The sequence below is a fragment of the Tinamus guttatus genome, unplaced genomic scaffold (assembly GCF_059628265.1).
Source record: "Tinamus guttatus ecotype Peru unplaced genomic scaffold, ASM5962826v1 Tinamus_guttatus_pri_ptg000070l, whole genome shotgun sequence".
Classification (NCBI taxonomy): domain Eukaryota; kingdom Metazoa; phylum Chordata; class Aves; order Tinamiformes; family Tinamidae; genus Tinamus; species Tinamus guttatus.
The window spans coordinates 1118547-1132215 of record NW_028288604.1 but is presented as its reverse complement, the minus strand read 5'-3'; the positions used below and the strand labels follow the sequence as shown (position 1 = coordinate 1132215).

The following is a 13669-nucleotide window of genomic DNA, read 5'->3' as shown; positions in this document are numbered from 1 at the left end:
TCCTTTTTCAATTTCCTTTTTTTTCTTTTGTTACATGAATAGAAATAAAAACAAAACAAAAAAATCACTTTCATACAGTCACAACCAGTTGCTGGACATCTCCCCAGTCGACACAGAAATTAATTAAACAATATTCAGCTACACAGGGCATAAGTCTGCATCTTCTCTCAACAGCAGTCCATCTACTGAACTTTTTTTTTTTAATAAAAAAAAAACTAAAAAAAAAAGGAAAACTTAGTAGCTGGGAGCTACCTCTCTTAGCAGCTATGAACATAGTTAGCTGTCCCTCAGGTTATGTCATCTTTATCAAGAGACCCATAAAAATTTACAAAAGTTTGTAGAGACGACAGTGCAACACGTATAACGGATGAACAATCTATTGATGCCAGTATCAACATCTAAAAATGAGGAGTACCACCTGCATCAGTGGATGGTGAAATCAAGAGCAAATACCTTGCATCTATACACAAGTCGCAGAACCAGAATTTGCATTTTAATGCTCCTAGAAAGCATTCTCTCAAAAAAACTAATACAAACAGCATTTGCTTTCTTGATCCATTTGAAAATAATTTTTAGTAAGTTACATACATGGCACATTTTTCAGAGCTTATTTAAGAGTTGTGTAAAAATAGCATCCTTCACTTTAAATATCACTTCAATTTAATTCAGTGTCTCTCATCTTGTGATGATGGAGAATTTATTTTCTTCAAACTACTTGTACTTTGTGCAAATCTGTCACCTTCCTGTAACTCATTTATCTCTTCTGGACAGGCACAGCCTTCTCATTCACTCCTTTGATACAGTTCTCACCAAATCTGTACATTTGTATTTGCATTTTCATATACTGCCTTTACTTACTATCTGAATTTCTTCCAGTACTCTCTCCACGCACATACACACACACACACCAAGCAAACCAACTAATAGCAGTATTGCTAATTTTAAATAGCCACTCTAATACTTTCAGAAGAGGATGAGCCTTCTTGCAGGAATTCCTGTGTCTTTTCTTCTTCAGTCAGGTTACATTAATTTGGCTTCTTTTGACTCTATTCACAGCACAGCCACACATGCAGCTGTGCCAGCACATACTGCTGAGGTGTAATTAGACAGCATGGGAAGAGCAATAGCTTAAGCTATTACTGCCATTAAAGACCTCAGAGATGATTTACGCATGGTTTTAGGATCTATTTGACTAATACAACTGCACTACACCTGCAAACTTGTGTGCTACCAACTTCTCTAAGCATTAACGTTGTTCTTCATACTTGGAGCAGACCTTTCAGCCCAGGAAGCTCTGCCAGTACAGCTTTCTCTTGTTTCATCTCTGAAAATGCAATTTGCCATGACAGGCTAGCTCTATTTGAGATGAAGAGTTAGCAGAAAACCTTTATCCCGAGGGATGTTTCTGCTGGGTATGTTCAGGTCATGAAAACAACCAACAGATCTTTCTTTCACAGCATGGTGAATTCCTGAAGTGTTCACAATACTAGTAGCCTGGCTTTAATCTCTTGTAAGCCTTCAGATAAACATCTAACATAATAAAATATTAATCCTACACACTGTCTAGTGTGAATGCGCACCTAGGCTGTCCTGATTCCAATCAGAAACTGAACAGAGAGTATTGAGAATTAAGAGCTTACTGAAGTAACCTCCAAGAGTACTTTCTGCAAACACTTCAGTACCTTTCTTGGAAAGTCAGAGTAAACCTTAAAAGACCAGGCCATAAATAAGCCTTCTTTTACAGGAGTCATGCTTGTACACACAGCTAAAACTTGATTCTAGAAAAGTTGATACTACTAATTTTGCAAGTTATTTTTTCTCTCTGAAGATTTTTTATTTAATTTTACCTACCTTTAAGAAGTTATCTGATGTCAGCAGGGCAATTTGTTTCTCTGATTCCTGACTTTCCACATACCTAATCACAAGAAAACAAACAAAACCAGAAATCATAACATAAAGTACCCTTAAGAAATATAAGATTGACAAATTTGAAAAGTTTATGCTGCTGTAAGGATTACCCAGAAAGATTCAGAAAGGAACAGTAAGATCCAGCAAGTTGCAAGGTCACAACAAAACCCAAGAGATATGCTGCAAGTCAGATTAATAAACTGAGAAGTGATTTGTAGCAATTTGTCAGAATAGGCTGTTTCTGTGGTAAGGATGGGGTGGGAGTAGTGCAGGTGATATAACAATTTACACACTACAGAAGCTATATTCTGTAGACAAATAAGAATTCCTGAAATTACTTAGATTTTGATGGGTTGTCATTTTAATACATTTATTTATGCTATGTGCACTAATATACATTTTCCAACATGTTACATTTAGAGATTTTTTTAATATATTTTTTAAAGTTGTCAGAGATCGTTCAAAAAAACTTACTTCTCCCTTTACCTTCTAAAAGATGGCAGTCTTCGAATATTTTCACACTGACTATGTGATAAAGAATTTACTCTCTTCTTAGCTTCTGAGAGTTGACAACACAGTACACTAAGGGGTTGGGAATAGAAGTGTTCCACAATACAGAGCTGAAAAAGAAAACAAGAACCTGCAGTGTTAATAAAAATCCATCTTCCTTGCCATATCTACCCTTTAAAGTTTTCCTCTTACTAAACTGTATATGATACAATAGTAGCAATGGCATTTCTTAACTACAATCTTAACTACCATTTGCAGATATTCTACCAGTCACTAAAGGATACTGATTATTCACTTCTAAATAGTCACATACTTTTCTTCTTCTATATGTACTATTCAGTGCCTCATTTTTTACCCTCTTAAAAGTATTTGTCAATATGTTGCTATTGTTTACTCACTTATGAAGAATACTGCATTTTTAATTATATATGCAGTTCCAGTATTCACAAATAGGAAAGACTATCTTTCACGATATGAAAAGTGACTGTAGCACAAAAGCAAATTATCACGTCCTCATTTCAGTTTTTATTTCATCTATAAAAAAATCAATGCTAAGGTCTTTGCACTCATACAGACTTGCTTTATTGCCAACTTCACTTGGAAAAAAAGTCCAACAAACCCACAATATCTCACTAATAAGTTAAAACAAACACTATCAGAGCAGAAAGCAACTTTCTGCCAGAAAACTTATTGTCACTCTTAATTTGTGCGTCACACACATAAATAAGATATTGACCTCTTATGCACTGCTAACAAATTCTGAACTTCTGAAATTACTTCCTTGTTGAGTAGTTCAATGCACAAGCAGACAGCCCCATGCTGTCAGAGCCAGGGCTTTTGTTTTACATCTATGAATGGAGAGTCATTAAAACCTGGCAACCTTTTCAGATGAGAGGGACCCATCAATGAGCTCTGCCTGCAGGGCGAAGTACAACAGGGGCATCTTTCCAGGCCACATATTATCAGGTGGGAAAACAGGGAAGAGACACTGCTGCAGAGGCTACTCATAGCTTAAGAAACTCAGTTCAACAAAGATCTGGCACAAAAATCAAAGCAGCAACATGCTACACATCCAGCTGGGGGAGCTCTGCTCGGGTTGTTAAAAAATACAAACCAAACCACAGAAAATAAGTGTTCCTACTTTTTTTTTTTTTTTTTTTTTTTTAACAGAATAAGCTGACTTTTACCTGCTAACAACCTATCCTGTAAGTTTTCCTTCAAGACTTTAATACAGAAACAGTATCGTTCACAGACCTGAATTGTTTTCAGATGTCACTTTTCCATCAAATTCAATTACAGCAAGGATAGGAAGGAAGAAATCTTCCTGTGTCCACTAACCACCCTTCCCCTCACCACCAAACACAATCTGTGTTCTTTCTACCATTGCCTACCTGAAATCCCTTGATAAAATTCTGGACAGAGAAATCATGGTACAAGAATATGTTGATGAGAACCTGCAGAACTTTCTCACTCAGCTTAAAGGCAAATTGAGTTGTTAGAAGTAGCTAAGGGAGACAAAAAAGGTCAAAAAATAGTCATGGCAGAAATTCCTTCACAGATTCAAATTCAGCAAAATTCATACATGCAATCTGGTACAACCTTCAGTATGTGTTGACATTCTACTGAATAAGATACTAAATAAATTGTTAATATATAAGAAAAACAATGTTTAGTTCTAATAAAATTTAAGCTTATTTCAAAACATTTTTGTTTAAAATGCCTTTACTAATTATACAGTGTTTGAAGTTAATTTTACTTAATTCTGTTTTGGAGTTTCCTTTTAAAGTTATTAACAGCAGAACAAAAATTGTCTAACAGTAGGAATCCTATTACTGTCTGCATACATGACAGTGAATTTGGAAATCTTGTAGAAAGAGGTGTACCAAAAATCACACTGCGGGTACAGTATCTATGTTACTTGATCATTCAGATATCTGCTATTTTTTACCAGAAGCAGAATTCTGGCTGAACTGTTTCTGTGCCTTTTGTTTGGTTGGTTTTTTTTTTTTTTTTTTTAAATGTTTAAAGCTATCCACTTCTGGGATACAGTAAAGCTTACATCAAAGTACCACTTTAACTGAAGAGGTGGGAATGACAAAGTATAATTGTTCAAATATATAGGCATCCATATCAATATATAGACATACATGTCAATGCAAATGAAAAATAAAAGCAGGTGTGTTTCTCAGTGCATGAAGAGGAAACTCTTGCTGTTAATAAGTTACTTCACAGTTTTGAGTAAAAATATCCAGAATATACAGCTGTTGGAAACAAATTCCACTTCAAAAACTATAAATAAACCTACTTTTAAAGGCCACCCATGCACATTTTTCTTGAATACACACACTCTTCCCTCTCTAAGCAAGGGAATTACCTTGTCAATTATAGTAGACAGGTGCTCCTTGCAGGAAAGGGACTGGAAAAGTTCTATGCACAGCAGAGAGGAAATAGAGTGAGGAAGCAAACTGTGGATGATCATTGGAGATGTAGCAATTCCAAAAATCAGTATTATAGGTAATTCATGGATATGTTGACTAGACCATGCAGAGAAGAGAGAAAAAGGTAATAGTTACATTACTTTGAGCTCAATGCTGCAATAAGAACCTCAGACAATCAACCTAGTTGCAGAAAATGGTAAGGTAAAAGAAATGCTGGGAGTAACGATTTTTTAGTTAGGGTAAAATGAAAAAGAACAGAAGCTATATAAAGCACAAAAGCAGAAAAAAAAACCAAATGAAACTATCTTTTAACATTCAAATTTTAGGGAGTAGCAAAAAAACATCTTTCCTTCAGACACATTTTACAAAAAAAACCTATTCAGAGAATTGGATCTTATAAATTAATTTTAAAAATACATCTTAGAATAGTCTTTTAAGTATAAACATCTAATCATCTCCATATTTACATTTTTTCAATCATTTATTCAATGAAAAGGAGATGCAAAAACCTTCTAAAGTTCTATGTTGCCTCTTTTACATAGAATATTTAAACTTTTCCAGACTCAATCTTCCTCTTCAAATAATTCTAGTTTTTGCTTTGAGAACTAGTAATCGGGACCGAATGCTGCATTCATTTGTCACACCATACAATGTCTTAACGCAAATTTCAGTATTTCCAGCATTTTTTAAAGAGTTTCAAAGAAATACAACTTCTGCTAGCTTAAATCTCTTCTAGGATATTCCTTAAAAAGAATGTTTTTACCATAGCCATTTTTGACTGTTTCAACTTAGTTCCTATAATTACTTCGTATCTCTAAACTCCTTAAAAATCCTTGCTAGAGACTTCAGAAAAAAAAAAAAAAAAAAAAAAAAAGTAAATTTCACATATTATTACTATTCTCTGTTGGTAACCTCAAAGAATTCCAACAGAAAAAGAGAAACAAACTTCACAGAATGAGGGAGGTTGGAAGGGACTTCTAGAGATCATCTAGTTCAACCCCCCTGCTCCAGTAGGGACACCCAGAGCATGTGGCACAGGTGCGTTTTGAAGAACTCCAAAGAAGGAAGATCTTCCTAGATCTTCCTTAATAGGAAAGATTTCTGTCCTACGAAGAAAACAGGAAAAACCCTCTTATATTATTTACTTCATCTTTATAATTTAAAATTGCACATATTTTGCACTGAAATGCAGGAAATAAATCTGTTCTCTAGGAATTTCACCAACATTTTTTTCAAAGTACTAAGCAAGCCTGGCTAGCATCTGTTCTATCCATCTTCTATTTTAACTAAAGTTAACTAAGTTTAACTATGAAAACCTTCAGTTACAAGTCACTTGTAACTTGTAAGTCACTTTCTTTTTTTCTTTAACAGATATAGGCTATTTAAAAAGTGTATGTTAAAATAATTGACTGAGACAGACTTGAACTACACTTCATCTATTTTCCACATGCTTGTGACTAAGCATATTTCCTTGCCACAAAAAGCAAAATAAAATACAACATTTAAAAACAATTCAAACCTTGTTTTCTCCTGCCCTACAGCCTAATTATTTCCAGATATTTGTAAATATCTCTTTTTACTACTAAAAATGTACTCTAGATAATCCATTTGCCAAATTTAAAGTAGAAAAGATTTTTATTGTGGGTTGCACAGAAGAGAAAATTCCTGGCCTTGTTTCAGAGCACACAGCAGAATTAACTCTGTGACTGCAGCATGGATCCTGCTGCACCCCCAGTGCCAACTTGGTGCCCAAGTATAAGGCTTCTCTTTGGAGAACAGCAGGGTTCCTGACTAGTAAGTTGGAGAGAATATAAAGGAAGACACAACTGAGGAAAGACAGAAGCACAGGAGCGCTTGAAATGGTCAGCTCTTTATTACGGGTCCTGGCCAACATCGCCCAGAGATTTTTCTGAAATTCTGTATACTTTGTAAGCTATTCAACTTCTCAAGTGGCCTTTCTGCAGCATTACATGAATAGTTGTACAAAAATATACCCAGATCTAGAAAAAAAAAGATTTATATATCTCCATCTCTTTATATCTTTATGTCAATAGACAAAAGATCTACCAAAAAAGACTCACAATCACAAATTTTGTAAAAACTAGTACCAATAAATTATCTTACCTAAACAGTTAAATAAACCACTCGATCAATCAACCCTGCCCTCAAGCACTCTGCTTCAAAGTCCCAAGTTAGCTTTAGCAGCAACAAAATTAATCCCAGTTCTCCAATGACAGAGTCCTCTCACTGTTATACTTCAAAATAATTGCAATTAGAAAAATGAGCAAAAGAACAGAAGAACAAAACCTCAGGTCACATTACCTGCTGATGACTATGAAGTCTTGAAGTACTTTTGTGGTGAAACTTTCCATATCTTTGAAGATGACCACAACTGGAGGAAACTGCAAGTGTCTAGAAGATGTTCTTTTTCTGCTTGGAGTTTCAGAATCTGTTTTCTTTAAGGCCATTGGTTATACACCACAAAACAGAAGACAAAAAAAAAAAAAAAAAAAAATCGAACCACATTAATATTATAATGCTCCAAAGCGACACAACTGATTTTTTGCTATGATGGTACTTAGCATATAGAGTAAGCATTGATTATTTTCTTCAGCACACTACTCCAATCAAGTCATAAAAAATAGTTCTATCTTTATTTGATATTGAAAAAAAAACTCAAACAGCATTCATTAGCTTTATTGCATAAAAATATATATTTAAAAACATTTAGAAATCATTCTCACTCCCTGTCAACATTGTACATGCTGTAGATGACATATGGCACATTAATAGCAATATGGAGCCTTTCCCCTGAATGGCTGTTCTTAAAGTTTTGTGTTTACAAACACAACATCTTGGCACTTGGCAGGATGTTGACCCTGCATTTAGGCTGCTGGTTCCAATGGAAACATACCATAAAATGCTATTTATTTCTTTTTGTTCATTTTTTTTTCAGAATTCTGACAGAACAGTAGACATGCATATCTCAGACATTAACTCCAGCCTGCTACAGATTTTTTCTTATATTGAAAGCACCTCGGTTGTTTCTTAGTATTAAATTAAAAGCTACTTTTGACATTTCTTTGCGCATATAAACTTGAGTTATTCAATTTCTTTTATAGAAAAATCTAAATCACTTTTGTAAAGTAACAATACAAAAAAAAACTCCCATACCTTTGTTATATTCTCATACCAGCTGATAAGAGAAGTAATCGAACAACGGATTCTGTTCTGGGAAACCTGAGCACAGTCCTCCTCATCCGATGAGTCCACATCTACACAGCAGTTCATCAACTGCCCCATCAACTTCTGCATCAGATTTTTAATGGCTTCACAACACATTTGCAGACACACAGTGAAGAGACATTTGCTTAGTTATCTAGAATTGTTAATCTTCTCCAAACCCATTCTGTTGAATCCCCCAAGTTATTACTTCTTATTTTTCACTTTTATTCTCTTTCTCTCCCAAAAACACTTATATGCTCCAGGTACCTTGAAAGTATTCCCAGTATGCATGCTGTAAAGGCAATTAAAAAAATCCTATCAATTTGCCAAGACAGCACCAATTCAGGAGAAAATGTGGGTCATTCACCTTTCCTAGACTCCAGCCACATGCTATTAGAGGTGCCCAAAAAATGAAAAGGTCTATCCAGAGGTCTGGGAATGCCACCATGACTGATTTGCATCATATTGAAATAATAAAAAGCAACTGGGGAGGGAAAAGCTGGGAGAGCTGTTATTCTATCTATTTCTTCCCTGAAACAAAGTCACTGTTAGCATTTAAAAAGCGGAATACATCCATATATTGTCTGGTCAAACAAAAGGCAAGGTGATCGGCAGCACCAACATTACGCCGCATGATCTTGACATTTATACTAAAATGAAGTAGTATTTCAATCTTCATTATTTTAAAACAGAACCATCTCTTAAACATCTCTTACATCTTAACATCTCTTAAAATACAGTAGGTATAGCTATTACATAAATATGGAACTGAGCACATCTTCAGAAGGTTTTCAGGATCCCTCCATCTTCAAATTCTTAGATTTAGCGACAAAAGCTAGAACTTCTAGTTACTTGACATCATATTCAGATGAAGAAGCAAAGCTATTGGAGTATTTACCTGGGCAATCTTTGGCTTGCAGTGAGGCTACATAAGGAGTAATGTTATTCTGAATGACTTCTGAGAGGCTTTTAAATGTCAAGTCATGATCTGTAACATTTACACCTAGAAGACAAAGAAACTAAATATGCTTTTCCTGTGGATTGTGACCACAGTCACTCAATGATAAATTGAACAGCAGACAAAACAGAAGATACCAGAAACATTCAAGTAAGGAGTCAAAAACCATGTACGAGGAAAAATAAAAGACACAGCACAAGTTTAGACATATGCATTAATACTAAATGAAATATATATATCACTACCAGTTGCCTAAGGCAGCCCTTTAGGGAAAGTGTTCCCTTATAGCACCATTATGCACAGAGACAAAACAGAAGCAGATCAAATCCTGCTTCCTATTCTGAGCCCACCAATCTCTTATATCAATGTTTCTGAAGCTGATGTTTCAACTTTAAGCAACTCGAAGAGAACTGATGGACATAACACAAAATATCTTTTAAAAAATTACCTAAAACAAGAGCTGCAGTAGGGATTTCTCTGGATTTTGTCCGACAAGTCCATTCTGTTGCCTTTTCTCGGAACTCACAATGAGATCGTCTCAGAAAACTTACTAGGTTATCAAAAAACTGCTTATTCATGTCTTCTTGTACTTGCTGTAAACAGAGAGTTTGTATTTATACAAATGGGGAAACACAACAGTATCTTCCTTTTTCTACACCCTTTCCTGCATGACAATTTTTAAAAGCTGAAGGTAAAACTTTGTATAACACTGGTTATTTGTAAATGATTAATATGATAAATTGTTCATATAGGGCAAGCAGAAATATTTCCTGCTACCTTGGAACTTTTGGACAAATACTTCAATGGTATCTCAGAGAGCAAGCGCATCTCTGCTCTGCTGCATGGTCACACAACAGGCCTTAAAGGACGAAAAAAAAAAGAACCCCAAACAGACTGACAATCTGTAAGCGATCATAGCACAAAGAAAACAATGCACACTTTCTGGAAGTGTGTTTTTGCAAACTCTGTTTACTCGCTCTTGGCTGCAACAGGCAAGTCCTGTAATTCAAAATGGGAAAAACAAACGAACAAGCAAATATAATGATAATGGAAAGCACAAGGTATGCAATATAGAAAAAAAAAATAGTGAACTGCACAGCTGCTCAACTATCCTTTGCCCTTATATTCTACATATCAGAATACAGTGGGAGTGGGGACAGAAGGTGCTGAGAGGGGGAAAGAGTTTCTAACCCTACAGTAGTTATACACTAGCAGATTTTTTCTATTTCTTTTATTATATTTGTGCATTTGAAGTCTGTCACCAACTCATAATATCCTTTCTATTATAATAGACAAGGAAATTGTCCTCAGAAGTTCCGAATATCAATCTAAACTCTAGAACTTAGATGTCAGAAACAACATGGAACCTCTGCTGTGATAAAATCATCAGCCAAGATTTTTTGGCAACCAGAGTGCACATACACAAGAGCTGTGAACCTGATTCTAAATGAGGTTGCAAAGGTTGTCCCCAACAGTATGGATGAAGCAGCCATCAAAGGAGTTAAGATCACATCTCCAGGACTGCTCTCCTCAATAAGTGATACAACTGCATACAAAAATAATCTCACTCTTTTTACCGTCTACTGATTCAAAATATTCTTTCTGATGTTCATTGCCCATCTGTGAATTCAAAACTGATATTTTTCTTGAGCTGTCATAAATATAATTTTACATGACATTTTAAAAAGAAGAGTTTGTCCTACCAGTTTTACAGCACTATCCTAAAGGCTTCTGTATTATCATACATCCCATAGGAATCCTTAGGTATCTTTACTTTGATTTTTTTTTAACATTATTGTACAAGAAATTTTTAATAAGCCTATCTAAAAAGACCCTGATTCCTTTTTTTTTTGCACAGTTATACTGTATTTCTTCCAACATGCATTTGTGAATAAAGAACTCAAGTCTTTTCTTGTCAAAGCTTTTTTTTTTCCCCACAAAATTTAGTCTTAGTAATAAAGACTTAAACTGTCATTCAATAATGTCAACTAAAGTAGTCTTAAGATTTTTACAGTGTGGAGTAGGTGGTTATTTTGTGAGATGACCATTCCCTCCAGCTCATTACTTTCTAATCCACAGAAGTGCCTTTTTTTTTTTTTTTTTTTGAAATACGGCCACTTTGCTTCAGCAATGGGTCCCTATGAGGTACTTGGCCCTGACCTTTTTAAATTACAGCCAAAAATTCCTTCTAGTAGTATTTACTCTCTCATTCTGGTAAGTAGTTGGTGACAAAAACCCATAGTAATGACCCCAATGATGAACAATGCTGATTTGCTTAAAAGAAAAAATAAATTGCTTTCTGTTTTCAGGGTCAAGTTCAGAGTCCTGACTTCCACATAGAGCTTTACATAAAATAATAAAAAAAACAGCCATAGAATCATAGAATGCTTAAGGTTGGAAGGGACCTCTAGAGGTCATCTAGTCCAACCCCCTGCACACGCAGGGTCACCTAGAGCACGTGGCACAGGACTGCGTCCAAGCGGGTTTGGAAGATCTCCAGAGAAGGAGACGCCACAGCCTCTCTGGGCAGCCTGTTCCAGCGCTCTGTCACCCTCACTGTTAAAAAAATTTCAGATAGGAAAGTTATCTACCCAAGCATCTACGTAATTTGACAACATTGAGTTATTAAAAATCCTTTCTATTTCTAATCTTAAATATTTTCAATTGAGGAAAAACTCCTTAATTGCTACAAAGACCAGCCACTCATTTTAAAAGGCTATCTGTTGTGGCCTATTTGAAAGAGCCAGACCAGTCAGAGAGGAGAAGTAACCCCATCTTCTACCCAGTAGCACAACCCCCGTGTTTACATTAACCTTTTTTTAACATAAAGACTACGTAAAGGATGAATTGGCCATTTGAGTGAATGCACTCAGGGCATACTTCTCGCAGCCTTAGTTCACACTTCTTTGACAGTCTGCCAGAATCACTAAACTGTTCTGCATCTCAAAATGGTCATCTGATCTACTTTCATGATCGGCCTTACTCTGGAAAAGTTTTAACAACTGGTAGTTCAACCCCTGCTAAGATACTGACATCTCTCTAGTTTTTGTCATAGTTATCTGTTGCATGGTCTGAAAATCAGCAGCTGCATATTAGAGCTAAAATAACCAGACCACAGCCCTGCCTTTGGCTTTGTCCAGGATCCTTGTAGCGCTTCTTGAATTCCTCTCCTTCTGAATGCCCTCAAGAAGATGCATGATAAGAACATTTACAAGGCTGCAGCTGAAATGACAGTAAACAATAAAAGGTCCTGAACCCACTGTTGGCTGTCTAGAAGGACTCTTTCAAAGTCCTTCATACAACACTGTACCCCAGAAAGATGTTCCAGAAGTTGCTTTGCTACATCCGCTTCCTCATCATCCCACTGTGTAGCTGCCAAAGCAGTACCAGGAGCATCTGCCAACATTATTGCTAAAACTGGTGGCTAACCTAGCAAGCTGAAGCAGTTGGCTGAAGCATAACAAAAAACTCCAAACTTCTGTGTATTCTTCATGATTACCACTATGATGTAGTGCACCATTCTGCACAGTTTGGCTAGAAGGGGTTTGAAAGGGCGCTGATTAGTTAGAAGTGAGTTGGGTTGTGAAATAACAGGAACAGAATTAAAGGCATTTGAGCTTAGCCCAAAGGTCCAGATTTTAAGCTGCATCCAGCTGGCTTTCACTGTATATCCCAAAGCAAACTTCAGAAAAAAAAAAAAAACCCCAAACTCATAATGACTGGTGCCCAAGGGCAGGCAGAGGAATACAGAATACATGCCCAGAATCCTTGACTTTGAATAGAGGAGGAAATCCTTGCTGTACAGAAGCAATTACTCATACTGTAACACAAGCCAGCTGGCTATATGGCCAAAACAACAGCAAGCCACTTAATGCACTACAGTGGCCACGGTTCGGGATGAGATAAACACCTGTTCCCACCAGACAAGCCCACTGATACAGTCCATATCAAGTCAATAAACTAAGCTCGTAGCTCTGCCAATCAGGATTTGCAGTCTGTGCAGTTGGAGTCACATAAAACCGTTGTGAATCTTGGGCTGCTATAAACTCTGAGGTCAAGAGCAGTCTAAAATCCTTGCAGGGCTGGCAAGCACACAAATGAATTACAGGCAGAAACCAACAATCTGCCAGGAGTTAGTAAAAATGACAGTGAGTAAAAACAGAAGCTTGAAAGAAGCTGCTTGAAGCATCGAAAGCATGTACCTCTGTAATTAACAGCAATGTATAAAAAATATATATCCTGAACAGCAACTTCAGTCTTAGTTAATATTTCTGACCCTCTTAGTGCTTTAATGAATTGCGTTCTAAGCATGTGAAACGTCTCCAGAAACAAACAAGCACCAGTGTTACAAATTCAAACTGCTGTTTTAGTATTAGCAGCAAGACTCACCTCTGTTTGGGATTTGATCTGTTTCCATAACGACTGACAAGTAGCAAATCGCAACCCACTGTCCTCAGAATCATTGTCTCCTTCTCTGAAATAGTCAGCTGGAGAGACAAAAAGCAATGAGAAGCACAAATAAGATTATGAAAACAAAGCCTTTTTTTTTTTTTGGAGGATAAATTGAAGCATCCAACTGAAAAAGAAATATTATCTTTAAACATTTCCAGGATCACAACTCTTAACCAGT

The 13669-nt window shown here is 36.1% G+C and overlaps 1 protein-coding gene across 2 annotated transcripts in view; it reads right to left on the bottom strand.

Annotated features, from left to right (window-relative positions):
- Positions 1-13669, bottom strand: part of ORC3 (origin recognition complex subunit 3) — a 32914-nt gene that overhangs the window by 13500 nt on the left and 5745 nt on the right. For both annotated transcript variants that reach the window (XM_088519762.1, XM_088519763.1), the window contains exons 3-11: positions 13429-13526; positions 9488-9632; positions 8980-9084; positions 8031-8185; positions 7179-7312; positions 4793-4952; positions 3810-3923; positions 2395-2528; positions 1852-1915 (exon numbers count right to left, since the gene is read on the bottom strand). In XM_088519762.1, the coding sequence (XP_088375888.1) occupies positions 1852-1915; positions 2395-2528; positions 3810-3923; positions 4793-4952; positions 7179-7312; positions 8031-8185; positions 8980-9084; positions 9488-9632; positions 13429-13526 (1109 nt within the window). The remainder of the gene's footprint in view (positions 1-1851; positions 1916-2394; positions 2529-3809; positions 3924-4792; positions 4953-7178; positions 7313-8030; positions 8186-8979; positions 9085-9487; positions 9633-13428; positions 13527-13669) is intronic.